This window comes from Rattus norvegicus, chromosome 18, assembly GCF_036323735.1.
Source record: "Rattus norvegicus strain BN/NHsdMcwi chromosome 18, GRCr8, whole genome shotgun sequence".
Lineage (NCBI taxonomy): Eukaryota > Metazoa > Chordata > Mammalia > Rodentia > Muridae > Rattus > Rattus norvegicus.
In genome coordinates, this window is record NC_086036.1 from 63,280,768 (window position 1) to 63,307,888 (window position 27,121).

At 47.6% G+C, this 27,121-nt stretch overlaps 1 protein-coding gene and 1 pseudogene across 11 annotated transcripts in view; one reads left to right on the forward strand and one right to left on the reverse strand.

Moving 5' to 3' along the window:
• The window catches only part of Prelid3a (PRELI domain containing 3A), a 32,949-nt gene extending 11,944 nt beyond the window's left edge, over window positions 1-21,005 (forward strand). The window contains exons 1-7 of one of the 11 annotated variants that reach the window (XM_063277599.1): window positions 6,416-6,940; window positions 14,574-14,742; window positions 15,413-15,502; window positions 17,224-17,294; window positions 17,389-17,491; window positions 18,373-18,429; window positions 19,529-21,005. In XM_063277599.1, coding sequence (XP_063133669.1) covers window positions 6,909-6,940; window positions 14,574-14,742; window positions 15,413-15,502; window positions 17,224-17,294; window positions 17,389-17,491; window positions 18,373-18,426 — 519 coding nt within the window. In that variant the 5' untranslated portion in view covers window positions 6,416-6,908 and the 3' untranslated portion in view covers window positions 18,427-18,429; window positions 19,529-21,005. Of the gene's footprint in view, window positions 1-6,409; window positions 6,941-14,573; window positions 14,743-15,412; window positions 15,503-17,223; window positions 17,295-17,388 lie in introns of those variants that run through there. The other 10 variants (NM_001109570.1, XR_005496076.2, XM_039097133.2 and 7 more) reach the window with 10 other exon arrangements.
• LOC108353173 (heterogeneous nuclear ribonucleoprotein A3 pseudogene) lies at window positions 10,167-22,579 on the reverse strand (annotated as a pseudogene).
• Window positions 22,580-27,121: the final 4,542 nt, after the last annotated feature.

Here is a 27,121-nt window from a genome sequence, read left to right on the forward strand (position 1 = left end):
GATAGATATGATTATGTCTGGGTCTGGATTCCAGAAATTCCTTTAAGATTTATTTATTTATTGCCTTATGTGTTACGAGTGTTTTGCCTAAATGTATCTATGTACACCACATGCACACAGTGCCTGTGGAGGTTAGAAGAGGGCATCAGATCCCCCTCAGACTGGAGTTAGAGATGGTTGCTAGCCACCATGGGGGTGCTGGGAACCAAACCCAGATCTCTGCGAGCACATAGTGCTCTTACCCTCTGAACCTTCTCTCTAGCTCCTCCAGTGATTTCTTTTCCAGTGCTGGCATTTAAACCCAAAGCACCAGGGCCTAGGCAAGTTATACCACAGGCTACATCCGCAGCCCCTCCCAGCGTATTCTGTCAGGAAGAGCTCAGTAAACCTCCACAGGGCAAGGCACTCTGTGGTGCTGGTGCTCTGTTTGCTCTGACAACACAACAGAGCAGTAAGGCTCTACAAACGGAGTCTTTACTGCTGTTGACTTAGTTGGTGATACACCCGAGCCTGTGTCTTCTTGTAGTTCTGGGGAAATGAATGAAACAAATATCTGTGGGAAACAGGCAGGGAGCAACTCCAAACGTGTGTTGTGTTGTTGTTGTTTTTCTTTCTAAGTTAAAAACAAAACAAAACAAAACAAACAAACAACAACTACCTGGGTATAGCACTTCTCAAATATTGCACTCATTTTTAGGAACAGAGTCTTTAATTTAAAAAAAGAAGAAGAGGGGGGCTGGAGAGATGGCTCAGTGGTTAAGAGCACTGACTGCTCTTCCTGAGGTCCTGAGTTCAATTCCCAGCAACCACATGGTGGCTCACAACCATCTGTAATGAGATCCGATGCCCTCTTCTGGTGTGTCTGAAGGCAGCTACAGTGTACTCATATACAATAAAAAAATAAAATCTTTTAAAAAAAATAGAAGAAGAGGAAGAAGGAGGGGGAGGACAAGGAGGAGGAGGAGAAAAGGAAAGAAGGAAGGAAGGAAGGAAGGAAGGAAGGAAGGAAATGCTTGAGTTATACCTGGTGGCTCAGGCCTTTAATTCTGACATTCAGGAGGTAGAGGCAGGAAGATGAAGACCAGATTGATCATACTTCTATCTCTATCTATCTATCTATCTATCTATCTATCTATCTATCTATTTTAATATTAGCCCAGGTTTCACTGAAACTCTGCCAAGAAAGAGAAAGAATTAGAAGTGTGTGCCACCATGCCTGGCCCAAAAATAGATGTTGAAAGAGTGGGAGAATGTATCCTAGTAGTAGAGGGCATACTTAATACCCTGGGTTTAATCTCCAACACACACACACACACACACACACACACACACACACACACACACACACACTGCAGGCCTATAATTCCAGCACTGGGAAGTTGAGGCAGGAGGATCAGGACTCTGAGACCAGTCTGGACCACAAAGTGTGTCTCAAACAGCTAAAGAGCAAGGCCACTGCTGGACTCGCCTGTAGGTTTCCCCAGGGGGCAGTAGGGTCGAACAGGGCTGGAAACACTGCACTAGCTGACTGCTGGGAGTTACCCTGGGTGGTGTGCCTGCCACGCAGGGCCAGGCCCCTCTTGACCTTATCACTCCCGAGGAATGATTCTTGAGTCACTGAACAAGCAATTGCCAGATACTGCCTGTTTGCTAGAGACTGGGTTAGGTCTTGTGTGCACAGCAAATGGGGTTCTGATCCTGTCCTTGGAGAGCTCAAAGAAGCTGAGACCCGCTTTCTAAACTTTGCTCAGCATTTAAATGGCTCAGGACAATCACAAAGAAGAAGAAGGAGGAGGAGGAGGAAGAGGAGGAGGAGGAGGAGAAGGGGAGGAGGAGGAGGAAGAGGAGGAAGAAGAGGAGGAAGAAGAGGAGGAAGAGAAGGAGGAGGAGGAGGAGAAGAGGAGGAGGAGGAGAAGAAGAGGAGGAGGAGGAGGAAGAGGAGGAGGAGGAGAAGAAGAGGAGGAGGAGGAGGAGAAGGGGAGGAGGAGGAAGAGGAGGAAGAAGAGGAAGAAGAGGAGGAAGAGAAGGAGGAGGAGGAGAAGGGGAGGAGGAGGAAGAGGAGGAGGAGGAGGAGGAGGAGAAGGGGAGGAAGAGAAGGAGGAGGAGGAGGAGAAGGGGAGGAGGAGGAGGAAGAAGAGGAGGAGGAGGAGGAGGAGGAGAAGGGGAGGAGGAGAAGAAGAGGAGGAGGAGGAGAAGAAGAGGAGGAGGAGGAGGAGGAGAAGGGGAGGAGGAGGAGGAGGAAGAGGAGGAGGAGGAGGAGGAAGAAGAGGAGGAAGAGAAGGAGGAGGAGAAGAAGAGGAGGAGGAGGAGAAGAAGAAGAGGAGGAGGAGGAGAAGAGGAGGAGGAGGGGAGGAAGGGGAGGAGGAGAAGGAGGAGGAGGAGGAAGAAGGGGAAAGATAATTTCTGAATATTGCCCCAGAAATGCCCACTCAAGAGGCTTTGAGAAGGCCTGAGCCCAGCCCAGTGTGAGTCTGGTAGGAGGGACAGACCATCAAGTCCAGCAGCCAAGGAGTTTGTTGAGTAGGGCCAGAGGTGCAGGAGGGCTTCTGAGCCTTAGGAGTGAGGGAGGGGCACCCAAGGGCAGCCCTGATGTCTATAGGGCATGCCTACAGAGGCATGAGACAGGTCCTGAGGGACAAGGCACAGCTGTCAGGTATGGGGTAGCACCATGTATTCAGGCAGGCTGATAGGAGGCAGAAACCAGTCATGAGGAGGAAGCGGGTGGGGTTAGGATGGCAATGACAGCTGTCAGGCCACTCTGCGGAAGGAAGCTAGTCTCATGGTTCCATTCCAGTCTCTCCCACTCTTGGGGTAGCTGCTGCTGGTCAGCTTCTTTCTTAGATAAAGGCCCTAAGGTTTAGAGAAAAGTAACTCATGAAGGGGGTGGGGGGATGGGGGGGGTGGGGGGCGTGGGAGGGGCGACCTTAGCCCAAGACTGCTGTGTCCTGTAGGATGGAGATAGAGGAGTGGCTTAGCACCCTGTGCGAGCGGTAGATTTCAAAAGGCTGTGGCTGACTGGCTTTAAGGGTGTCTAGCTTGGGGACCCTAAGGAATACTGTGCATGGAGCCTGCTGCGAGACTGTAGGCACCCAGGCCGCTGGAGCGAGACTAAAGCTTGAGGAAGTATGACACGGAGACCGTCCAGTCAGGGTTTCTAGTGCTGTGATGAAACCACGATGACCGGAAGCAACTCGGGGAGGGGAGGGTTTATTCAGCGCACACTTCCACATCACTGTTCATCACTGAAGGAAGTCAGGACAGAACTCAAACAGGCAGGAACCTGGAGGCAGGGGCTGATCCAGAGCCCATGGAGGGGCGCTGCTTAATGGTTTGCTTCCCCCTGGCCTGCTAAACCTGCTTTCTTATAGAACCAGGACCACCAGCCCAGGCCCATAATGGGCTGGGCCCTTCCCCATCAATCACCAACGAAAATGTCTTACATTTTACGGACCGTCTCATCTTATGAGAACGTTTTTTATCAACAGAGGCTCCTTCCTCTCCAGTGACTCTAGCCTATGTCCGTGACGTAATATCAGTCAGCATAGAGGTACAGGAGGCTTGGGACATGCTTTCAGGGAGAGTGCTGAGAAAGAAGAAAGTGCTGAGAAAGTGTGGGAAGAACACAGGGAAAACACTGAGTGAGGGACCCATACAGTGTGCTGCCAGTCCAGCACCATACAGAGGGCCAGTGAGACACAGGGCTGAGCTGCTGTGTGTGTGTGTGGTTGAGGTGCTGGGTGGCCTTGGCTGAATGAGAAGCCCTTCAGGAACCCATCCCATGTGGACTACATAAGCCATTAAAATGAAACGAGAGCCATTTTATGGCAGTTTACTCCTATAATCCCAACACTCGGGGAGCAGAGGACCAAGAATTGCTAGTTTGAGGCCACAAATAGTGAGATTCTGCCACAAAACAAAAAGAAAGAGATGGACCCACGTTTTCCCTTTTCTGTCTGATGGAGTCGCTGGTCTTGGTAGTTGTAAATGGGGAAGATCACACCTGCTGTCCTCGCTGAGATGCAGTCTGGTATAGAGCTTGTGGGCCAGAATCCAACGGGCCTGAAACTTCCTTTGTAAAATGGGGTAATTGAGGATTAAATAGATGAACGTGAAGAAACAACCACACCTTAAGCTTGGTTTAATCAAATAATGCATAGCCAGTGGCCATGTCTCTTGTCAACGAAGGGGGAGACTCTCCCTTTTCTCCTTCCTCTCCCACCTCTACCTCCCCATTTTATCTTTCTTAGGGGATTTATTTTAGAAAACTTGTAATCGCACACCTCGCCGTTAGAGTCAGGGTCTCTTGTATCTCAAGCTGGCCTTGAACTCACTATGTAACTTAGGTTGACTTAATTCCTGATCCTCCCCCAAAATACTGAGATGTGACTGTGCACCACCACACCCAGCTTGGTTTTTATCTTAATTGTGATTATCTGAGAGCAGGTTTGCTGTGGTAGGCATGAGGTCAGAGGACAACTTTCAGGAGTTCGTTCTCTCCGTCCACTGTGAGACCAGAGGAGCAAATTCAAGGTTTACATAAAGTGCTTTTCTTTTCTTTTTTTCTTTCTTTACTTTAAAACCTTCCTAAGATTTATTTATTTTTTTATGTGAGTACACTGGAGCTGTCTTAAGATGCACCAGAAGAGGGCATCAGATTCCACTACAGATGGTTGTGAGCCACCATGTGGATGCTGGGATTTGAACTCAGGACTTCTGGAAGAGCAGTCAGTGCTCATAACCACTGAGCCACCTCTCCAGCCTTAGAAAGTGCTTTTAACCACTGAGCCAATGTTTGCTTTTGAGCCAGGGTCTCACACAGCTCAGGGCCAGGGCCGTCTCAGCTTAGACTCCCGATGATCTTCCAAGCCTCTGAATCTGAGGGATAACCGGCGTGAGCAGCCACCCCTGGCAGCAGAGGCCTTCGCTTCTTGAAATGCATGCACGCGTTTGCAGGGAGTTAAATAAAACCCTTTCAGTTTTAACCCACCAGGGCCAGTCTTTCTCAAAGATTTTGAAGCCATCCCTTTGAAATGGTGACATCAAAGATAGAGAGCTTCCTTTTCCCTAGGATCAGAGGATGACTTTGGAGACCACGAGATTTCAATTTGCAGGTATACCTCGTGTCCGAAAGAGGTGCTGAATTTCTGATATTTGTCTCCTATTCGGGGAATTAAGCCATGCGTATTGCTCATTCTAGGCAGTTGCTTCACCGCTAAGATATATTCCCAACCTCTTTTTACTCTCTTTTTTTTTTTTTTTTTTTTTTTTTTTGCATGTTTGTTGCCTCTGTTTGTCTTGACAAGATTTTGTGCTGTCCAGGCCGCAGACTCCATCTATAGCTGAAGATGTCCCAGGTGAGGTGTGCCCTGCTAAGCTCAGTTTACACCAGGCCACACCACGTCTGGCACATCTTACTTCGTATTTAACACTTGCTATGTAGTCCAACCTGGCCTCTCTCACTCCTAGTCTTTCTCTACCCTACTAAGTGCTGGGATTATAAACACGAGCCACCCTGCCAGCCTAATTTATGATCAATCTATTTTTCTGAAGTTCCCAGGGAAAAGAAAAGCCACACCTTGTTAAAGACTCCAAGGCGGACTGACTGAACTTAGTGCTTACGGAGAGTTAAAATGTTGCCGATTAGAGCCAAATTATCTAGAGCGATTTTTAGTCCTTTTTAAATTTTTCTTTTTCGTTTGTGTTTGTGTGTGATGTTTATGCTCCTATTTGCATGTGTGTGGGCACATGGTGCGTGTGTCGGCATGTATGTATATATGTATGCATGCATGTATGTAATCTCTTGCTAAACTGTAGCTTCTTAGTCTAGCTAGCCATCTTGTTTGCTAGATTCCATATCTACCTCCAGTGAACTGGGCTGCCATACCCACCCAGCAGCCTGGTTTTCAGTCCCTCTGAAGACAATTCATTGCATACCCGTGTATCTGACCAAATATCCTTGCCTATCAGAACCTTTACACTGACTTTTTTTTTTCTTTTTTTCGGAGCTGGGGACCGAACCCAGGGCCTTGCGCTTGCTAGGCAAGTGCTCTACCACTGAGCTAAATCCCCAACCCCTACACTGACTTTTTACCAATCCAAATGCTAAGAATGTTAACATCTGAGGCCTATAGCCCTACGGGCCTAGAGTTCCCTAGTTGCCCTGGTCCCTGCTGACTTGGTAAATGCCACGATTTGTGATTTTCTTTGTTCTGAAACTAATTCAGGCTCACATAAGTAACCACATCCGCTGTGGGTCATGCCTTTCAGGGAAACCTCAATCCTTGTTCCTGAATCATGATCACTCATATTTGGCTCAAAAATAAACTGGGTCTTACTCCCCTCGAGGCGAGAACTGTTTTGTGTCTCCAGGATAAATGTAATTAGTTCCTCTGGAGCAGTGCTCCAGTTACTAATAACTTTAGGACGAAGTCTCTTTTTGTCCCCAACCCTTTTGGGGCAGCCCCATAATATATTGTTCACGTAAAAAGCGTTCGCAGAACTGGCTACTTCTGTTTCTTAGCAGGAGAGCTCCGTCTTTGTAGCCTCTCTAGTAGGTTGCCTGTGACGGGCTTTGATAGGATTGGGGTGTTAAGCTTATTCAATACCCAGACTTTATTTTGAATTGGCAATTCTAGTTTGTCCACGACGTTCGCGTGTGGTTGGAAAGGGCAGGGCCGTGATTTGGACAGCGTCAAAGAACCCAGAGCTGCGGTTTGTGGCTGCGCACTCGCGAATGTCCCTGCGGCAGCGCCGCTCTGGGTACCACTCGCCTCCCACTTCCCTATTTTTAGCCGCCGCAGTCCGGACCACGTGACGGGGGAGGCGGTACAGCGGGCGCCCCGCCCCCACGGCGCCGCGCAGCATCCCGCAGAGCGCCGAACTCGCGCCCTGGGCCTGCGGCTGCGGCGATGAAGATCTGGAGCTCGGAGCACGTGTTCGGGTGAGCCATCCGAGGGCTGCGCTGGGAAATGCGCGGACGTGGCCATAGCCGTGCGGCCTCGGGGAGGGGCGGGGAGCCGGGACCCGCAGCGGCTCCGGGGCCGGGGTCCTGCCGGGGCGAGGAGCCGGGTGTCAGGTGCGTGGGGAGGCCTCCTCATCCTCAGCCGGTTTGTACCGACTGCGAGCTGCGCGGGGTCGTCGCGATCCATCCGGAGTAGGGCAGCGGCCTACGGCCAGCTCCCCTTGCAGCGGGTGTCACCCACGGTGCCCTAGGGGCTTAGGTTCCCCCGAGAAATCTAGACATGAGGAAGGCATTTGGGGCGTTTGGTCCTGAATACGTTGTGCACACGGACGCCTCTAAGCCCCCACCAGGGAGACTGCGAACTGCCTCGAGTGCTCCCCCGACCCTTGGGGCGCCTTCCACCGTGTCATGGAGTGTTTTGATATCTTTTCAAAGGATTTTTGAGACTTTCTGATCCCGATTAGAGAAGCTTTTCGTTCCGAGCGAGGGTGGACGTGAAGAGACTGCATGAAACAGAACTGTCGTCCATTGTCCTTTAAAGTGTAAAATTTCTAATAAAAATTGACCACCTGGCTTCAGAACTCCTGGCTTCTTTATTTTTATTTTTCGATGGTGCTGGGCCCCGACCCAGTGTTTCGAGCTTGCTAGAAAAGTGTTCCATCATTGAACTATAGCATCCGCCTTTAGAAAAAAATCCCTTTTAAATATGGAACCTTAGACAGGTGGTATGTAGATTTTTGGAAAAGTTGGCAGGCTTTCTGAAGGTTTCCCCAAGATTCAGACATGATTTGTACGGGCCAGAAGCAGAGACGGGTAGAAAGTCATCAAATGCTGAGATGCCAAGAGTATTGACTTGGGCCGGCTGAGAGTTACCCTAAGGGTCCTGAAATGTTGACTGCCACTGGAAAATCACTGTTGACAATTTTGACCATTTTTGCAGCGTCCGTTCTTTTTTTTTTTTAATCATTATTATTTACATTTTGTAATCTGTAATGTGTTACCACTCATTTTAATGTGTGTGTGTTTGGGGGAGATTATTTTTCTTTTTTTGAGATAGGGTTTCACTGTGTGGACTTAGACCAGGAGGGCCCCGAGCTCACATAGATCTGCTTGCCTCTGCCTCCCCAGTGCTGGGATTAAATACATGTGACACTAAGGTTGGCTCTTTTTAATAATTTTAAAATTACATTTAATTAATTAGTGTGTGTGTGTGTGTGTGTGTGTGTGTGTGTGTGTGTGTGTGTGTGCGCGCATGTGCATGCACTCAAGCGCAAGCTGCGGTCAAGATAACATGGGGGATTCGGTTCTCAGCTCCTACCTTGTGGATCAGGAGATCCCACTGAGATTTCGAGGTTTGACAGCAGACATCTTTAGCAGCCGATCCATCTTGTTGGCCTCAAGTCATCCACTTAAAAGTGTATTCTACAGTTCTGGGCTGGGGAGATGGCTCACTGGCTAGTCTTTGCCATGAGTGCGTGAGGGCTGTAGTTCAGATCTCCAGAACTCAGGCAACTCAGTGATTGGAGAGGCCGGCCTGTGAGTCTAGCTTGGTTAGATGGAGATGGGGATGCCTGGAGCAAGCTAGCTGGCAGGACTGCCCTGCCTCAGTGAAAAGGGGTAAGAGGATCTCTGCATCGGTCTCCGGCCTCCACAGGCACGCACACCCCACGCACAGCACTCACCCTCATACATGTGAAAGAGAACATGAGAAAAACTTTAAATATATTATATAGTTGACTAATTTTTAGTACAGTTACAGAAATTGGTTTTTGTCATTTTTAGTTTTTTGCAGATTGTGCAGCCATCACTGTGGTGGTCCAGTTTTAGAACATTCCTGTTATCGTCTAAAGATATACTGAACTTTATGTGGGAGATGTACTCCCTCCCCATTCCTGCCCCGAGGAACCACTGATCTGTTCCTGTAGATTTATCTCCTGGATATTTTATATAAATAGTCAACATCATAAGTGCTTTCCTGTGTCTGGTGTCTTGTGATAAGCATTGTCGTCGTCGTCGTCGTCGTCGTCATCATCATCATCATTTTTGAGGCTCACCCATATGGTAGCTAGCATGTGTTGGTTCTTTGTTTTATGACCCAGGTCCCCTGCCAGTGCCTGACCCTGGCACTGCTCACGGGGAGAAGCTCACAGGAAGACCACATGCCCCTCCAGAATAAGGGCAGCAGTAGACTCTGGCAGGCCATCAGCACCCACTCATGGTAGTGGGGCTTTGAGAAAAACCTACAGCTAGCTTGCTTTCTAGTGAGGAGCTGGGAAAGAAGTAACCTTCCAGAGAGGCAGAAAATGTCCACTTTACCTTCTCAGTTTTATCTCTTCTTTTTCTTTTCAACAAAGGCAACTGAGATGGCAAATGTCGAAAACATGCTGACACATGTAAACATGCCAGCATCCACGCCATCACATACGTGTATGCCTATGTGTAAATCCGCATAATGTGGTTTGTTTTTCCCAAATAGGGATCACCGACATCATCCCGCAAGGGTCTTTGGCAGTTTCTTTTTCCTCCAATCATGTGTGTTTTTGAGCTCTAAGCTGATACATATGGATATAAGTTGATGTACATATACCTTGATTACACTAGCCGTATAACCTACCTTATGAATGCGATAATTTGCCCTATCTTATGAAAGGACACATGTGCTTGTTCTGTACTTACGGCCTGTGATGGCCAATACGGTTATCTTGGATTGAGAGACACCCGGAGATTGGTAAGGCACGCCTCTGAGTATGTTTGCAAGAGCTTTTCTATACAGTGGCTTTGAACCTTCCAATCCTGCAACCCTTTAATATAGTTCCTCGTGTTGTGGTGACCGCCAACCATAAAATTCTTTTCATTGCTGCTTCCTAACTAGTTTTGCTACTGTTATGATTTGTAATGTAAATATCTGATATGCAGGATGTCTGATCTATGACCCCCGAAGAGGTTGTGACCCAGAGATTGAGAACCACTGCCAAAGGAGATGAGTTTGTGAGCTCTCTGACCTAATATTGATCTCCTACATTGAGAATGGGAAATGGTGGACCCATGTAAGCTGGGATCTTGTTGGAGGGAGTCCCCTGAAGTGTGCCTTGGCCCTCACTCCTTCTCTTACTTCTTTCTGCTCTCTCTGTCTTGAGGGGAGCTGCTCCTGTACTCCATGATCTTTTAAAAAATATTTTACTACTTTATTCTTTTTTAAAATATATTTATGTTTATTTAATTTTATGTATATGGATTCACTGTAGCTGTCTTCAGACACACCAGAAGAGGGCATCAGATCCCATTACAGATGGTTATGAGCCACCATGTGGTTGCTGGGATTTGAACTCAGGACCTCTGGAAGAGCAGTCAGTGCTGTTAACCCCCGAGCCATCTCTCCATAGTCTTTGTCATTGTGTTCTGCCTTGTCCCAGGCACAGAGACAAGTGGCCATAGACTGAATCTTGGAGATATTGAGGCCCTCAGTTTTGTTTATGTTGATTATATCTTATATTAATTACTATATCAGAGAGCCAGGTATAGTGTCACAGCCTGTAACCCCAGCATTTAGGAGGAAGTGTCTTAAAACATACAGAGACCCTATCTTAAAAAAGAACCAACTAACTATATATTACCATTAGAAATTGTAATTGAAATTTTAAAATATTAATTCCTTACATTAAACAATAGTAACCCTGCTCCCTTTTGGTTTTGGACACAGGGTTTCATGTAGCCCAGGCTGTCCTCACTATGGAGCTAAGGATGACTTTGAATTCGTGATGCTTCTGTGTCCGTTTCCTGAGTGCGCCATCATGCCTGGTTTTAAGCCTCTACTACTTACTACTATACAATTTAGAGTAAAAATTGGGATGAGGATGATGGATGTTTGCCTTGAATGCATGAATTCTGGGTTCAGTCTCCAACCCCAAAAGCTTGACTTAATGGTACATGCCTGTAGTCCCAGCAGTTGGGAGGTAGAGGCAGGAAAATCAGGAGTTCAAGGTCAGCTGAGTATATATGAGACCCTCTGTCAACAATTAAAAAAAAATCAAAAACATAACTATTTTGCAGAAATTGGGAGACTCTGGTACTTTAAAAACAATATCCACGATTCCTGTATTTCTGTAGTTTGACTCTCTTATCTACGCCTGTATCTGGTGTTTTGTAATGTATAGCCTTTGTTAGGGTGTATGGGTAGAGTCCAGCATCACACAGATAAGGAGTTGTAAAACATGAATATGTCTGACCTCAGTTAGGGTTTCTGTTGCTGTGACTGAGAACAGCATGACCAGAAAGTGGTGCATCCGTCCTGTGGGTGTGTGTGAGCCCCCCAGGTTTGTAGTGTGGGCTGGTCATGCTCATGGTAATGGATACAAGTTTCCTAAGATTCCAGCTTTCATTCAGAAGCCCAGGTTTTATCTTTGGACAACGAACACTAAAGATGTTTGCCTTAAAGTGACAGGCTCGCTCCCTTCACTTCCCAGAAAACACCCGCCAAGTCCCCAAATCTGAGCGAACAGTTTGTGCATTGTTCCTGCAAGGGCAAGCAGGGGTGTTGAGAGGCAGCTTGTTGTGTGTGCTCTCAACAGAACAGCTGCCTGACATACCCAGGGCAGCCTGAGATCGGCTTGTCCTGCGCAGATATTTCTGGCACGCTTCCTGTTCTCTTGCAGATTGTCAAAGAGAAGAGTCCTCAGGGTCAAGTGATGATCAGATTAACCACTTTACCATTTCATCACCTACTCCTTAGAGAATCCTGAGTTGTTTCCCTAAGTGCGTGTGTGAGCAGCAGTGTGACAGACTGCGGTTTGGAGCCTGCGTTGCTGGGAGAGCCCAGTACTTTCCCCTACTGCTCTAAGAGTCATCAGTAGAAATATTGATATGGTAAAAGCTAGTACTGTCCCAGTCACATTGTGACAGCCAGGTCCAGAATCCCCAGGGTGCGGCCCACGCTCTGCAGAACCCACTGGAGGTAGGATAGAGCTGATAGTCCTGTGACTGCCTCTTAACCTCCAAACTTACAACTTCTAGAAATAAGCAAGAGTGGGAAGAGCAGAATCCTGGATCCTTGGTGGATCTTCTGGGCTAACTTCCTCTCATAGCGCGATTGATTCTATGTTGTATTCGCACCTTGGCCTTTTTACTAAATGACTTAGACAAATCATTTGTTTGTTTGTTTGTTTGTTTGTTTTGATTTGGTTTTTGTCTTGTTTTTCATGACTGGCCTTCTCTTTTGTAGTCTTGGCTGTAATGGAACTTGCTCTGTAAACCAGGCTGGCCTTGAACTCACAGAGGTCTGCCTGTCTCTGCCTCTGCTGGGATCAAAGGCCTGTGCCACCACTGCCTGGCTGATTTAGGCAGATCTTGGACACTGGTTTCTACCACCCTGCTATTGCCTGGGCTTCTTTCCCCCTTAGACACTCTCGCTCCTTAGCATGTGCGATGAGTCTTCATTGCTGAATTTACTGGACCTCAGGTCAACTGAAGTGTAAGCTACTGAACACTCCTTCGAGGGACTTTCTTGACCAGATGACTTGAAGCAGAAGACACACCACAAGGGTGAGAAGCATCTTCTGATTGCTACACAGATCAAAGGACATGAAAAAGGGGAGCTTCGCATTCTGTCTGCTTGCTTGCTCTCACTCCTGCTGGCAAGTTCATCCTTCCTGTCGATATGGTATTCCTCCATGGACATTCGACATTAGGATCAGTTCTTCAAGATTCCAATGCCTTGAAGACCAGCAGCTCTGTAGTTGTCCTCTAGGCATTCAGCACCAGATGGGGACTGCTGGGATCAGCCTTGTGGGTTGAGCAGGTACCAGCCTCTCAGCCTCTCCAGTGAGACAGCCACTGAGGGGGCTACCTAGATAGGATCATGTAAGCCAATCCAACAGATCCCCTTGAATATATATAATCAAATAATTCGTATACATTCTCTCCCTCTTTCTGTCTCTCTCTGTTCTCTTCCTTCAAAGAACTATAATACAGCACAGAAGCCAGAATTAGTCCTCCCATTGCTTCGTTGTTCCAGGCAGACCTTGCTATGGATGCTTGGGACCATTCTGGAATGGGGGTTGGCAGAGGCCTCCCTTCCTTTGGGATAGGACACAGTCACCCCAGTCTCTGTGTAGCTGGGACTTTGCCTCTGGAGATTGGCCTCCATTCAGCTTCTTATCTGCCAGAGAGAGCTTTGTGCCCTTGCAGCTTCTTCCTGCAGGCTAATGAGCAGCAGCCCCTCCACGAGCAGCTCAGATGCCTACAGCCAGCCGTGCCATTCTCAGCTCCTAATGTACGAGGTTTGCACGCTGGCTGTATAGTACTGTTTTCTTAGCCAGTGGGTGCACTTTGTGCCTAGAATTTGCTGCTTAATTTTATGTTTTGTTTTTCCATACACAGTTTCTCTATGTGGCCTTGGTTGTTTGGAACTTGCTCTATAACCAGGTTACCCTCAAATCCAGATCTCTTCTGTCTGCCTCTGCCTCCCTGCTGGGATGAAGGCTGGGGCTGGGTTTTGTCACCTTAGACATAGCTTTAGGGACAGCTCTCAGCAGGTAACTCCTGTTCAGGGGATCTGATACTCTTTTAGCCTCCATGGGTACCAGATACACATGGGTACACATATAAACATGAGGATAAAACACAACACATCCAGGTGGTGGTGGAGGAGCACACCTTTAATACCAGCACTAAGGAGGCAGAGGCAGGCACATATATCAAGGCCAGCCTGGTCTACAGAGGAAGTTCCAGGACACTTAGGACTACACAAAGAAACCCTGTCTTGAAATCCAAAAATCCAACAACAAAATACAATTTATAACTTACACATATCTACAATAACTTCTGTGGTTATTTTGCTGCAAGTAAACAAGTTGTTTATCTTTGAGTCTGAGTCAGAAAGAGATATGATGGCATGGTGGTGATACACTCCTCTTTGCAAGGGAGACTTCCAGGACAGGTAAGAGGAAGGAAGGGAAGGCTAGCTGACCTGACAGTAGTTCTCAGCAGTGGGGGAAGGCCTATGTTGAACATCTGGAAGGATGGCTCCTTTAACTTTGCTCCATCTCAGGGGTCTGAGGTCTGAGGTTAGGTCCATCCTAACCAAGGGCATTGCTCTGGACAGGAGTAGACTGCTGTCTGAGGCTTTGGCATCTCTGAGAGCAAGAGGTAAATTAGGAGGAAAGTTCTTCACCCTTTAGCTCTAAGCTCTGACTTAGAGAAGTGTGACTCTAAAAGGGATACCTTGGGGAGTTCTTGGGACATCCTTAAGATTCCTTGGTATTCTGCCGGATAGCCAGGCCATCCTAGGTAAGGCCATGAACCCAACGGGAAGTCAGGGGCCATCCTGCATTGAGGACTGCAGCGAGGTGCAAATAGGGAGCTGGTCTCACTGTTGAGAAGTGCCCACAAAAGGTTTCTGCCTCCGTGGACAGGAGGAGGACCTGGACAGGAAAAGCCAGAGATCAACTAAGCTTGATGAACCCGTGTAGCCTCAGTACAGACACCCCTCGCAGCGCCCCTGGACCCCCGGCCAGAAGACACGGGTTTAGACGGCACCCAGGACAGCCTGGCCGGAGTAAACACGGGAACCTGAGCCCCAGGACCACTTCCTATACTGATTGTGTTCTCTTGACAGCCATCCCTGGGACACGGTGATCAAGGCAGCCATGCGGAAGTACCCTAACCCGATGAACCCGTGCGTGGTGGGTGTGGATGTGCTGGAGCGCAGCGTGGATGGCTATGGGCGCCTGCACAGCCTACGCCTGCTCAGCACCGAATGGGGGCTGCCTGGCCTCGTGCGTGCGGTGAGAATTCCCTGCGTGTTCCCTGGGTGGCCGCAGGCACTTACTGTGGTCGGATGCTACAAATGGCTGGGTAGAGTGGGTCTCTGCAGCCCCTCCCCCCTTCTCCTTAGACTGTCCATGGATCCCATTCTGTTGTCTGGGAAGGACTCTAGTCCCCCTGGGTTAGGTGAGCTGGGTGACCTTTCTTCAGTGACACATGTGAAGGCGCAGAATCCCACATTTGCAGTTACACCTTTTACATGTGCGCTTCGGGTAGACACAACTCAGCCTACACTCGCTTTTAGAGCCAAAAAATGGGGGTGGGATGGGGTCGGGTGGAGAGCTGTGAGAATGTAGACCTTCTCTCTACTCCAAGTGCAGGCCCTTGTATAGCCCCAGGGTCTCCTTGGGGCTCCTTTGCCACTCCTGGATTGTGTGTAGGATGTGGAAACCATTCCCGCAGGCCGATTCTTGCCTTCAAAACTGTCGGCAGGGAGCCTCTTTCCTCGGATCTCAGGTTTCCCTGGTTCAAGTTTTGTCGAAACGTTCTCATGTTCTAAACTCTTAGCTCCACTTTCTAATATCTGCTGGGGGATTGATCTCTTTGCCCGTCTTTGAATCCATAGAGGGTTTGTTGTAAGGAAATGCATAACTGGTCCTTAGCATGGTGCTCTACTCTATCGTCTCTTAGATTTTGGGAGCCAACAGGACCTTGACGTACATCAAAGAGCGCTCTGTCGTGGATCCCGCTGCCAGGAAAATGGAGCTGTGTTCCACCAATGTAAGCAGTGGTCTAGGATGAGAAGGTGCTTAATGTTGCTCCCCGATGGTGCGTAACGCCTCCCTGAAACCGTACTTCCAGCTTGCCTTTTGCTCGCTCTGAGCGCACTTGTTTTTAGGAAGTGTATTTTATAAATAATAATAATCGCAATCGTAATCATAAAACAGGGTCTCACCATGTAGCTCCAGCTGGCCTAGCACTTGCTATGAAGACCAGGCTGGCTTGGAACTCACAGATATCCTTCAGATATCCCAGGTATGTGTGTGTGTGTGTGTGTGTGTGTGTGTGTGTGTGTGTGTGTGTGTATTAAAAGAACTAAAAGAAAATATTTAGAAATTTAGAATGTCTCTACCACAAAGATATAAATATTTGAGGAATCAGAAATGTTTATGCTGATTTTTTAAATTTTATTTATTTTGATACAGGGTCTAACTAAGTACGTAGACCAGGCTGACCTGGAACGCCAAGAGATCTTCCTAGTGTGGGATTAGCCACTTCTTACCCTGATTTGAATGTTATGCAATGTGTTCAGTTTTCTTGTATTAATACAAATAGGATGAAGAATGAGACGGAAGTGCACACAATTTTCACAAAGTGTGAACAGTTAGATAAAGCAACAGCCATGATCGAACCCAGTCTGTCCTGAGTCACAGTGGTGGAGTGTGAGGTGGCTGGCACACCACAGCCAGAAGTGATAATCCCGGGGGACAAGAAGGCAGTTGGGTTCAACAGAACTCAGTAGCTGGTATTGGTTCAAACTTTGAGAGTCTGACCCCAGGTAGTTTGAGACATATTTAGCACAGCACAACTTGGTGAGGTTTTCCAGTGGTAATGAACTCAATGCATGACAAAGCTTAAGACGGGACTACATCGGATCTCTTTGTAAAGAACAAGTGACATTGTCCGTAAGGATAGCTTCCTGTGGTCTGACTGAGAAAAACAAGCTCAAGATGAGGAGGAGGAGGATCCTGTGTAGTCAGTGCCACAGACAGCACAAAAGTCACCAGGCTATTAGCTATGTTGGCTCCCAGCCTTCTAGGCAGAAAACAGGTTATGCATCTCTCTCTTTGAAGAGACAACCTGTGTGTTAACGTCGTTCCTGTTTCCCTGGTGCCATTCTCCAGTCTGCATCCTGGGCATTCATTAGCCACACACAAATGGAACGCCGTAGTGCTGTAGCGAGCTCTGCTCACCAGGATAGTCTAGAGGCATTTTTTTTTAGGTAGTTTTTTTTTATTTTTAATTTTTATTACTGTATGTGAGCATGCCACTGAATGCATGTGGAGGTCAGGAGACAGCTTTATGAAGTCAGTTCTCTCCTTTCTTCTTTAAGTGGATTCCAGGAATCAAACTCATGTTGGTAGGCCCATGTGGCAAGCACCTTTATTTGCTGAGCTATCTCACTGGCTCTAGGAAGGTTTTAATAGAAAAGACAAACAGTAAGTTAGTTTGCTGAAGGAAGTAGGACTGACTGGAGACAAGGCTGCTGATGCTTCTGTGCAGATCCCGGCATTTAGAGAGTCCATGAGGGCTGGAAATTTGGCTACTGAGTGGACTCTAGCCTACAGCTGGTGACAGGCTTGGCGATGGATGGGTACCTTGAAGGTAGATCCTGCCTCGGGTGTAGGGAGAGATCTATAATCATCATCAAAAGGAGCCGCCCCGTGGTGTCCCTAAAGCCAGTGGTGTTTTCTTTTAATGTGTGTGTGTTTGTTTTAAAGATCACGCTCACGAATCTGGTGTCAGTGAATGAGAGGTTGGTGTACACGCCTCATCCAGAGAACCCTGAAAAGTGAGTCACCTCATCCTGGGACACACTGAACAACCGGGGTGGGTGGAGCCTCCCTCCTGGGGTTGGTCAGCCACTTACTTCTGCTCTTCTGAAGGACTGTGCTCACTCAAGAAGCCATCATCACTGTGAAGGGGATCAGCCTTGGGAGCTACCTGGAAAGTCTAATGGCCACCACGATATCCTCCAATGCCAAGAAGGTGCACACCTCAGTAGAGGGCCCTGGTATACTCCATGGTTATGTGCCAGGTGAAGTGGGGACGTGTCTGGTCCTTGGGTCCTCCTGAGGACTAGGATCTTTGTAGTTGAGCTTCTCTGGCCATAGAATCCCCCTCCAGCTCTATAGAGATACAGAAGGGCTGGCCAGGTTCTGAGGGGAAAGACATCTGTCCCAGTAAGTATTACTATTGCTTTGAAGTTCATCCTGGTCTCTCTGGTCTCCACACGGCAGTTTGGCTCTGGGAGTTTGGGATGTCTTAGGTCTCTCTCAGATGTGGATTGGCTGTGTTATTCCAAGAGGGTGTTGACCTTGAGATGACCAGCTCAAGCTGGTACATTCTTTAACTCTAGAGAAATTTAGGTATCGGAAACATCCCATTGTGTTTCTGAGCTTGAATAGCTTGCGTATGGGGATTGTTTTAGTTAAGGTTTCTATTGCTTAAAGAGATACAGTGACCATCTCAAGACTTAAAAGGAAAACATTTAATAGGGGCTGGCTTACAGTTCAGAGGATTAGTCCATTGTCATAGTAGGAAGCATGGCATTGTGCTGGCAGACATGGTGCTGGAGAGCAGCCGAGAGCTCTACACTTGCGGTATCTGGAAGAGGCAGTGAGCCCACTAGGCCTGGCTTGACCTTCTGAGACCTCTAAGCCCACCCCTAACAACCCACTTCCTCTAGCAAGGCCATACCTACTCCAACAGGTTACACCTCCTGTTAGTGTCACTCCCTATGGGCCTGTGTGGGCCATGTTTATTCAGACCACCTCATTGTCCATGGTTCAGGGAGATTATTGGTACATTTTACCACAGCAGTTCCCTCCTGCATGTGCAAGAACTGAAGTCCTTCTGTGTTGTTGCAGGGGTGGGCTGCCATTGAGTGGATAATTGAACATTCCGAGAGCGCCATAAGCTAACAGGTCTGCACCCATGCCTGGTGACACAAGGGGCAGTCACAGAAACTTCTTAACCTGGTACAGTTTTAGCTTTTCATTACCTGTGTGCATGGCGTGCATGAGAGATTGCTGCATACTGTCTGTCACAGTGGACAGCTCCACCCTTTTCTTGCCCTTAGTCTGTGCCAAGGCTTCTTTCCAGGAAACACCTAAGCTCTTGCCAGCCGGAGTCTGGGAAGGAAGGCGGTGTAGCAGTTGCTTCCCTGAGGTCTCAGCACCTGGCTGTCTGAACATTCTTCAGGACTGTCATGGCTGTTGAAGAGCCTCTGCGATTAGGTTCACAGTGTTATCAGCAAATTTAATCTGGAGTGTTTCGTCTTGGTAAAATTTGTACTTCTTGAAAAACAATTCATTGTTATTATTTTTATTATGCTGGGGAGTGGACTGAGGACCTCACGCCTGCTAGGCTTGGGTAAGCCCTCTACCTCTGAGCACCAACCCGTTTGTACACGTCTCTATGAAGAATGCTTTGTGCCTGTTCACTCATCACTGTAGTGGCAAAAGCAGCTCCTCACAGATGTTCCTTGGTCTCTTCAGCCCTCAGATCTTTGACACTTAATTGGTTGGCATTTGTCTTATGTCCTCACAGAGAGCATCCTACTTCCCTTTAGGTGAGACCTCCTCACTTCCTGCCTGAATGTCCCTGCTGACAGTGGTGGCTTGCATCCCTCTGTTGCCTCCAGTCATGTTTGCTTCCTCATTTCCCTCAGCCAACAAGCTGTGGGGTTTGAGGTATCTTTAAGATTTTCTTGCTTTTTCCTGTCAACAAAACATGGCAGAGAAGTTTCCCTTGAATCCAAGGCCAAGACCTGCTTTGGGGTCTCTAAGCATCAATCTGAGCTGAGCTTGTGGGAGCTGTGTGCAGGTCTGTGTGTGTGTGTGTGTGTGTGTGTGTGTGTGTGTGTGTGTGTGTAGAGAGAGAGAGAGAGAGACAGAGGGAGAGACAGAGAGAGAGACAGAGAGAGAGAGAGAGAGAGCGCGTGAGCGAGCCCTGATGTGATGTCTAAGCTCTGCAGGTTGTTTCTTCATCAACTAGAGCTAACCCACCCCTCTCTTCACTCAGATGTCTCACCAAAAAGAGTCAAAGAAGAAAGGAAAGAAGGAAGTGTGGACAAATAAGACGAGAGGCAAGTGTGGAGTGGCTCCCGCCAAGTCTGGAAGAGGTATCTGCTGGAATCCTCCTTGTCCACGATAACCTCCCAGTGTAGCATCAGGCCAAGGCGCCAGCTCTGCGAGGCTGTTTGTGAGAGGCTCTTTCTCGGGAGTGGCGTGGAGCCCTCGTCTGCTGGGCTCTGCTGTAGGTCCTGTGCTAGGCTGTACTGCCCATGTTGGTTTTAAGCTTTTATTTGCTTCTGGAAGGAGTGTCACTTCTTTGTGCTGGCTCTGGACACTCCACCAAGAGAAGAGCTCCCCTTTCCTCATGCCCTGCAGGCTAAGCTGGGGTAGATCCTGCAAACCTTCTCTAGGGGCCTGGCTGTTGTCCTCTGTTCCTGGTGACCCTATGTCCTTTATAGTGTCCCACTTGCCTCTGGGAAGGAGAATGAGAAATTGCTCTCTAGCCCTCAGGGTCCCCATCATGCACTGCATCCAAAAACAGTTCAGGAGCTCTCTACACAGGCCACTATGAGTTCCAGCAGCAACTGGGATTTTCAAACTCAAAACTGGCCTTGAACTCTGTGTGACTGAAGATGGTCTTGAACTCTTCCTCCTGCTTCCCCATTCCCAAGTCCTGAGATTACAGACTTGGGCCGCAATGCTTGACTCTTTTTGGTTGTTGTTATTGAGACAGATCTTGCTATGTAGGTAGCCCTGGCTGCTCTGAAACTCATGGCATTCCTCCTGCCTCAGCATCTCAAGTGCTGGAATCACAGGTCTGTACCACCATGCTCGTCATGGAATCCTTGTCAAGTTCCAACTGTCTTTTCATCAGGTTCTCCTGACAAGCCTGGTTGTCCCTGAAGGTGGGAATCTCCTGCTAGGTACCAGGAGCTGTCCAGCTAATTCCCTCTCTGTAGCCTGGGCTTCTGGGTCTTGCTGGGGTATGAGTGCTTTTGTGATCTTGTCCTAGACTGAAGCCCCTCCCCCATACCTACATCGCCTTCCTGCCTCAGAGTTTCTGTGTTCCTCATTTTTTTGTGGTCTTTAGTCTGTCAGTGTTTCAGTCAGGGACGTGGGCATGAGGTACTGCCTACTGTATTCTGTTTTGAGACAAGGTCTCATGTAACTCAGTTGGCCTTCAACTCACTATAAATGCGCTGGCTTCCTCCATCTTCTTCCACCTCTTATGAATTACGAGTCTGTCAGGTCTGGCTTCCTACCATCAAGGTTGTTTAAAACACACACACACACACACACACACACACACACACACACACACACACTCCATATTTGTAGTTTTAAAAAGAGGTACTGAATCTGTTGAATAGTATAGACTTCTGCTCTCCCTCTGTTGGTCCACTCACTATTTTTAGACCCCTCTAGAACTTTCCTATGACTATTCCTATGTCTTTTTCTTTCATTAAACCTGGTTCATACTATAACTATTTTTGTGACTGACTCTTTTCTACTTTTAAACAACAGTGTCTTGAAAAGTCCCCTTTGAGAACTCATTGCCAAGAGCCTAGGCCTTAGTTCCTGAGGTCACTGAAGGCTTCTTGCCACAGTCACTGGGTTAGCCACCGTTTGGCTGAAAGGACACCTCCTCTGACCATGGGCAGCACCATTCCCCCCACAGGCAACTGGGGAAAGGCAAAAGCCACCAGAGTGCAGGGTTCTCATTGTTTGCTTGGCACCTCAGACCACACCACTTCTGCAGCCACAATGGACTATACTCTTCTGAACTGTGTCAAACCCATAAGCTGCCTCCTGTCACAGCAGTGAGAAAAGTAGGTAATTCTTGTTTGAAGTTCAATCAAATTAAGGAGTATAGTTGTGTTCAATGTTTGTTCTGTGTAAAGCCATTTGGCTTTATAACTTCTGTTTTAGTTGGAAGTGGATTCCACAACCCTCCTTCCTTTTGGGATTCATCATCATAAGAGTTAATGGTTTATGATCTAGTGTTATAAGAGGTTAGACCTTAATTTTTTCCATTTGTCTCTGTTTTACTTTAAAACCTTCTGCTACCATATCCACCACTTCCACCTCCAGATCCATAGCCACCATAGGGACTGCCTGAGCTTCTGCCATCAAAACTACCCCCTTCATGGGACCATAATTAGACTGTCTCTGTCCACTATAATTTCCAAAGTCATTATAGTTCCCACCACCACCATAGTTACCTCCACCAAACTTTCCTCCTCCATTGTAACCATAATGTCCTCCACCATCACCATATCCACCACCTTGGTTTCCACATCCTGGTCCACCACCTCCATAACCTCCTCTACTACTGTAACTAGAACCAGCACCATAGTTGCCAGCATCAACTCCAAATCAATGATATCCACCATTGCCACCTCCATAACTGCCTCTGCTGCCACCACCTCCACCACCATAGCCTCCTCCTCCACCAAAGTTTCCTCTATGACCCATAACGTTGCCAGGTCCACCTCCGTGACCTCTCTGTGATGGAGCAGACTGCATCTCCTGTTTAGAAAGGGCCTTTCTCACTTCACAATTATGCCCATTAATAGTGTGGTGTTTCTGAACAACAATTTTATCAACTGTGTCCTGATCTTCAAAAGTTACAAAAGCAAATCCTCTCTCTTTCCACTCTGCCTGTCTTCCATAACTTCTATGGTTTCAATCTTGCCATACTTTTCAAAGTAGTCTCTCAGATTATATTCTTCTCTATCCTCTCTAATACCACCAACAAAAATTTTCTTCACCATTAAATGGGCAACAGGCTTTACAGAATCCTCTCTAGAAACAGCTCTTTGGTTCCACCACACGTCCATCAACCTTGTGTGGCTGAGCACACATTGCAGCATCCACCTCTTCCACATAAGAGTAGGTCACAAAACCAAAGCCTCTGGAATGTTGTGTTTGAGGATCTCTCATTACCACAGTCTGTAAGTGTGCCCCATTTCTCAAAATGTTCTCTTAAGCTATCACCTGTGCTTTCAAAGCTCAACCACCAATAAACGGCTTCCTCACTGCTCTGGCTCCTTTGCATCCGCCCCCAACCCCAACCCCACCTCTACTCCAGCCTACTGAGGCTGGAGTCAGGCTGGGGGGCGGGTGGTTTTACCTCCATTTTGAGACCGGGCATGCCTCTTCCAACTCGAGTTCAGTATGGGACCGAGAGCTAGACCTTAATTTTAAGTTAAGAAAACAGACACAAGTCAGCTCAAAAAAATACAGTATCACATCAGCCTCACACATCCCACTCCACAGCTAGTCAGTGCTCAAGTACCTGGAAGAAACATCTCAAAGGACAGCCTCATATTCCAGTATGTTCCACTGAAGGATCCCATAAACCCCCAAAGTAACAAAACCCACAGAAAAAACACAAACTAGGAGCCTAACAGGCAAAACCCAGAATATAGTGTGTGAGGAAGCCCCACTCGTCTCTAGGAAGTGCCACAGTGGGGCGGTCTTGGCAGGGTTGAGAGCCTGTGGAGCCAGGCCTTTGTGCACTCAGAAATGTGGGCTGCAGCCGTGAGAGTGCATGAGACTACGCAGGGGACGGAGGCTTGAGTTGGGCTTACTGCCAGGGTGCTGTCCCTGTCTGCTGTCACACTAGGGAAGGTGTGCCAGGAAGCCAGTGGCCTCACTGCTTGCCACTATGCCGGACTGTTTTCCACACGTGCTGGGGATCTGAGTTAGGCCCTCATGCTTGTGTGCTAAGCACTTTACTGTCTGAGCTGTCTTTGTAGTCACCAAACTGCTGTTTTAAAGATTTACTTTTATTTATGGATATGTCACAAGAGTGCAGACGCCTGAGGAAGCAGGCGGATTGGTGGGGGGTAGGTCTTCCTGGAGCTGGAACCAGAGGCAGTTGTGAGCTGCTTGAGTGGGTGCTAGGAATGGAGCGTTGGTCCTCTGGAAGAGCTCGACTGCTGTCATCTCTCCCATCACTCACGAGAGAAGTCTTTATGGGACTTGGTGTTACAACAGTCCCATGCTCAAGCCCAAGACAACCATGAAGTTGCTTTTATCTAGTGCTTTCCTGCCTAGTGATTCTTCTTGGGCACGAGAGCTGGCTAATGTTGGATGGAGCTCCTTGATCTAGAAACTAACTTCCCTTTCTAGAAACCCGTAAGAGAAGGCACTCAGAAATCCTTGGAGGGCACTCCCTTGCCAGAAACTTGTAAGAGAGGGCAATCCTTTAGTTACTTTGGAATTGAAGGCTGTTTCCCTGAGACTCATGTGCAACTCTGACACACTTTATAATGGAGGGGATCGACAGCTTTTCCTTCAGGACCCTTGATGGCTACCCCTTCCAGTGAAACTCATCTTGGCTTGCCCTCCTCCTTTGGTGCCTCATGGCTGCCTGAGTCCATGTGCTATAACTTGTCCTTATAAATTCTTCTAAAGACAATTTGTTTCAGCTTTTTTTTTTCATGAAATGACAATGTTTTTAATTTTAAGACTTTCTCAATGATAAAATACCTAAGTCTGGGATGGAGAGATGGCTCAGTGGTTAAGAGTACTGACTGCTCTTCCAGAGGTCATGAGTTCAAATCCCAGCAACCACATGGTGGCTCACAACCATCTGTAACAAGATCCGATGCTCTCTTCTGGTGTGTCTGAAGACAGTGACAGTGTACATGTCATATATAAAATGAATAAATAAAATCTTTGAAAAAAATACCTAATTCTATACATTACATAAATACTATTACAGTGTGTTGTTTAAGGGATAATGACAAGAAAGCTTCTAGGTTCTATCATCAGATAGTATTGGCAAGTAAGGAGTGTGTTAAGCATCTGAAGTGGCTGCCACTCTTGAGGAGAGCCACACAGTGCTAGACCAGCATTCAAGGGAAGATAGTGTTCCCTCTCAGAAGCTGGGCTTCTGGAACCCAGGAAAGAGGCTTAGCAGGCTTCTTTGTAGAGAATCACTGGCATTCATTTTCAAAGTTTCTCTACCTATTTGGTTTAGGGATCAAAATTCTATCTATAGGACTGGAAATGTGGCCCAGCTCTTAAAGAGCAGGAGGATCCCAGTGTCTAGCACCTACATGGTGGCTCATAACTACCTGTAACTCCAGTTCCAGGGATCTGATACCCTCTTCTGGTTCTTAGCCATCAGGCAAACATATAGTACCAGATATACATTCAGACAAACATTTATACACATAAAATACAAATCTTTACACATATGCATGCACGTGCACACATAGTGTCTGATTACCTCTCTGTGCCAGTGGGTTTTAGCTTCTGAAGAGGTCTTTCAACTCAACTCATATTCAGGTGGCCTGAGTGTTGATATGGAAGTTTGCTAACTTTTTTTTTTTTTTTTTGGTTCTTTTTTTTTTTTTTTTGGAGCTGGGGACCGAACCCAGGGCCTTGCGCTTCCTAGGTAAGCGCTCTACCACTGAGCTAAATCCCCAGCCGGAAGTTTGCTAACTCTTTTCTCTGCCATTTTCTCTCCAACTTATGGGCTTCCTTAGGGCTGAGCCTACCAAACACTTTTTCTTTGGTGTGCTCTCGCTGAGCCACAATTCTAGGCTCGAAACATTTGTTAGAACTTTGGTATCCCTAGGATTTGAAACTGGATTGTGCTGGGAATTTGAGGTAGCCAGGCATCATCTGGTCTTTACAGTGATCTGAGAAAACTCAGTTGGCCTGTGCCTGCTGAACATGCAAGAAACAAGGACATGGAGACATACTCCAAAGGGCTGTGAGCATCAGAGCAGAGTGAGGGGCTCCCAGGCTATGGGGCTGCTGGTGCTGAGGAAGCTGTAGTGACAGAGCTTGCACAGTGGGCGAGGGTACTCTTTCTTTGTGTTAACTTTGAAGTCATTAGTAAGAAGGGTCAACTGTGACACCATCCAGTAGTAATCAGCACTTCCCAGAATCCATGTAGGTCTCCATCCTGCTCTTTCACATTCTGTGCTACTTGCTGGTAAGAGCACACAGGCAGACAAGCTTACTGCTGGGATAGTTTTGCTATTTTCAGAGGGTTATGGAAAATAATCTCTCAACTCCAGGCTATCTGGCAGAGACATGGACGCCCACAGTGCCCAGTTTTCTAAGGGCCCCACTGTGTTCGGTCATTGTAAATAAAACCAATTTTTCTCCCACCAGACAGCTTTCCTCTCTTGATATACAGTTATATTTCCATCAACATAAAACTCCTACTAAGACACTTTCTCCTGAGGTTCCTGCGCAGCCATTTGGACAAGAAAGCCTCCCTAGGAAGACCTTAGATCCATCTGCTTCATATTCTCACTGTCTCATTCTGCACCAATCTGTCACTTCCATGATGGTCCCAGGAGGCTGTGCCTCATGACCTCTCCTGAGCTGTCTGTCTGCATGTATATGGGCTGCTGCACTCAGCCATGTAAGGCAGGCAGTGCCTGTGGTGCCGTGACTCAGTCTGCCATATGGTAAGGTCACTGAGGAGCCCAGAAGGCCCATAGCGCACTTAGCTGTGCAAGCAGCCACGTTGGAAGCAGAGTTGCAGCCCAGTGCAGCCTTCAGATGAAGATAGGTCCATTGTCGTCTCTAATGTCACTCTGCATGTAAGTACAGTAGGTCCTCCCTTTCACAACGATCCAGTCACTCTAAGTTTTCCCTCAAATAATACTATCCTGACTAGGAAGCCTCTTTTAGGGAGATTTAACTCCATTCGTTTATTTATTGTACTCTTTTCTGATGAAGAAAGATCTCTGAAATCTAAGCTGAGGTCCTGGCACAGGTGGTGATGTGGCTGGCAGATGGCCCTTGCTCTCCCTCTGAGCTGCCTTGCCTCCACGTGCCATTGTTCTGTGCTACAGCTGGCAGTTCACTGCACATGTGAGCAGACTCTGTGAGGATGCATCCCAGACCCATCATCAGGTGAACTACTTTGCACACAGAGCTGTGCCTCGTGATGCCCACCTGTGATCCTAACACTTGGGCGGGAGAAGAAGAAAGTCAGGAATTCAAGGCAGCCTGGGCTACATGAGGTCCATCTCAACCAACAGCCTCTCACTCTTCTCTCTAGGCTTACTTTTCATTCTACTGCACCTTTCTGCAGGAGCACCTCATCCTATCCCACCTCCATCCATGCCCTGCAGACATGCTGTGGACCCCAGTTCCCCCTGGCACCCAGTGCCCCCTTCAGCCTTTCCTCTTGGTCCATTTCCATTTTTTGTGGCATCTGCAGATGAGAAAGTACTCTGTACCAAGGATCCCAGAACCACCAGACATGCTTAGGATTCAGGGTGGGCAACAGCAATCAAAGATCAGAACAGGGGTTGGGGATTTAGCTCAGTGGTAGAGCGCTTGCCTAGCAAGCGCAAGGCCCTGGGTTCAGTCCCCAGCTCTGGAAAAAAAAAAAAAAAAAAAAGATCAGAACAAAGACAAGACCAACAAACACCTCGAATATACGAATAGTCAAGCAAATGTCTCTTCCAGCAGTGGGAAACACTGAAGCAGGCTGAGACAAGACTCAGCTGAAGCACAAGACCTTTGAAATAGCTATTATGAACATGTCCAGGGACCTTAGAGAGAGTATGACTAGCATCTAAGTGAAAGAACATGGGGACAAACAATTGAGTCAAAG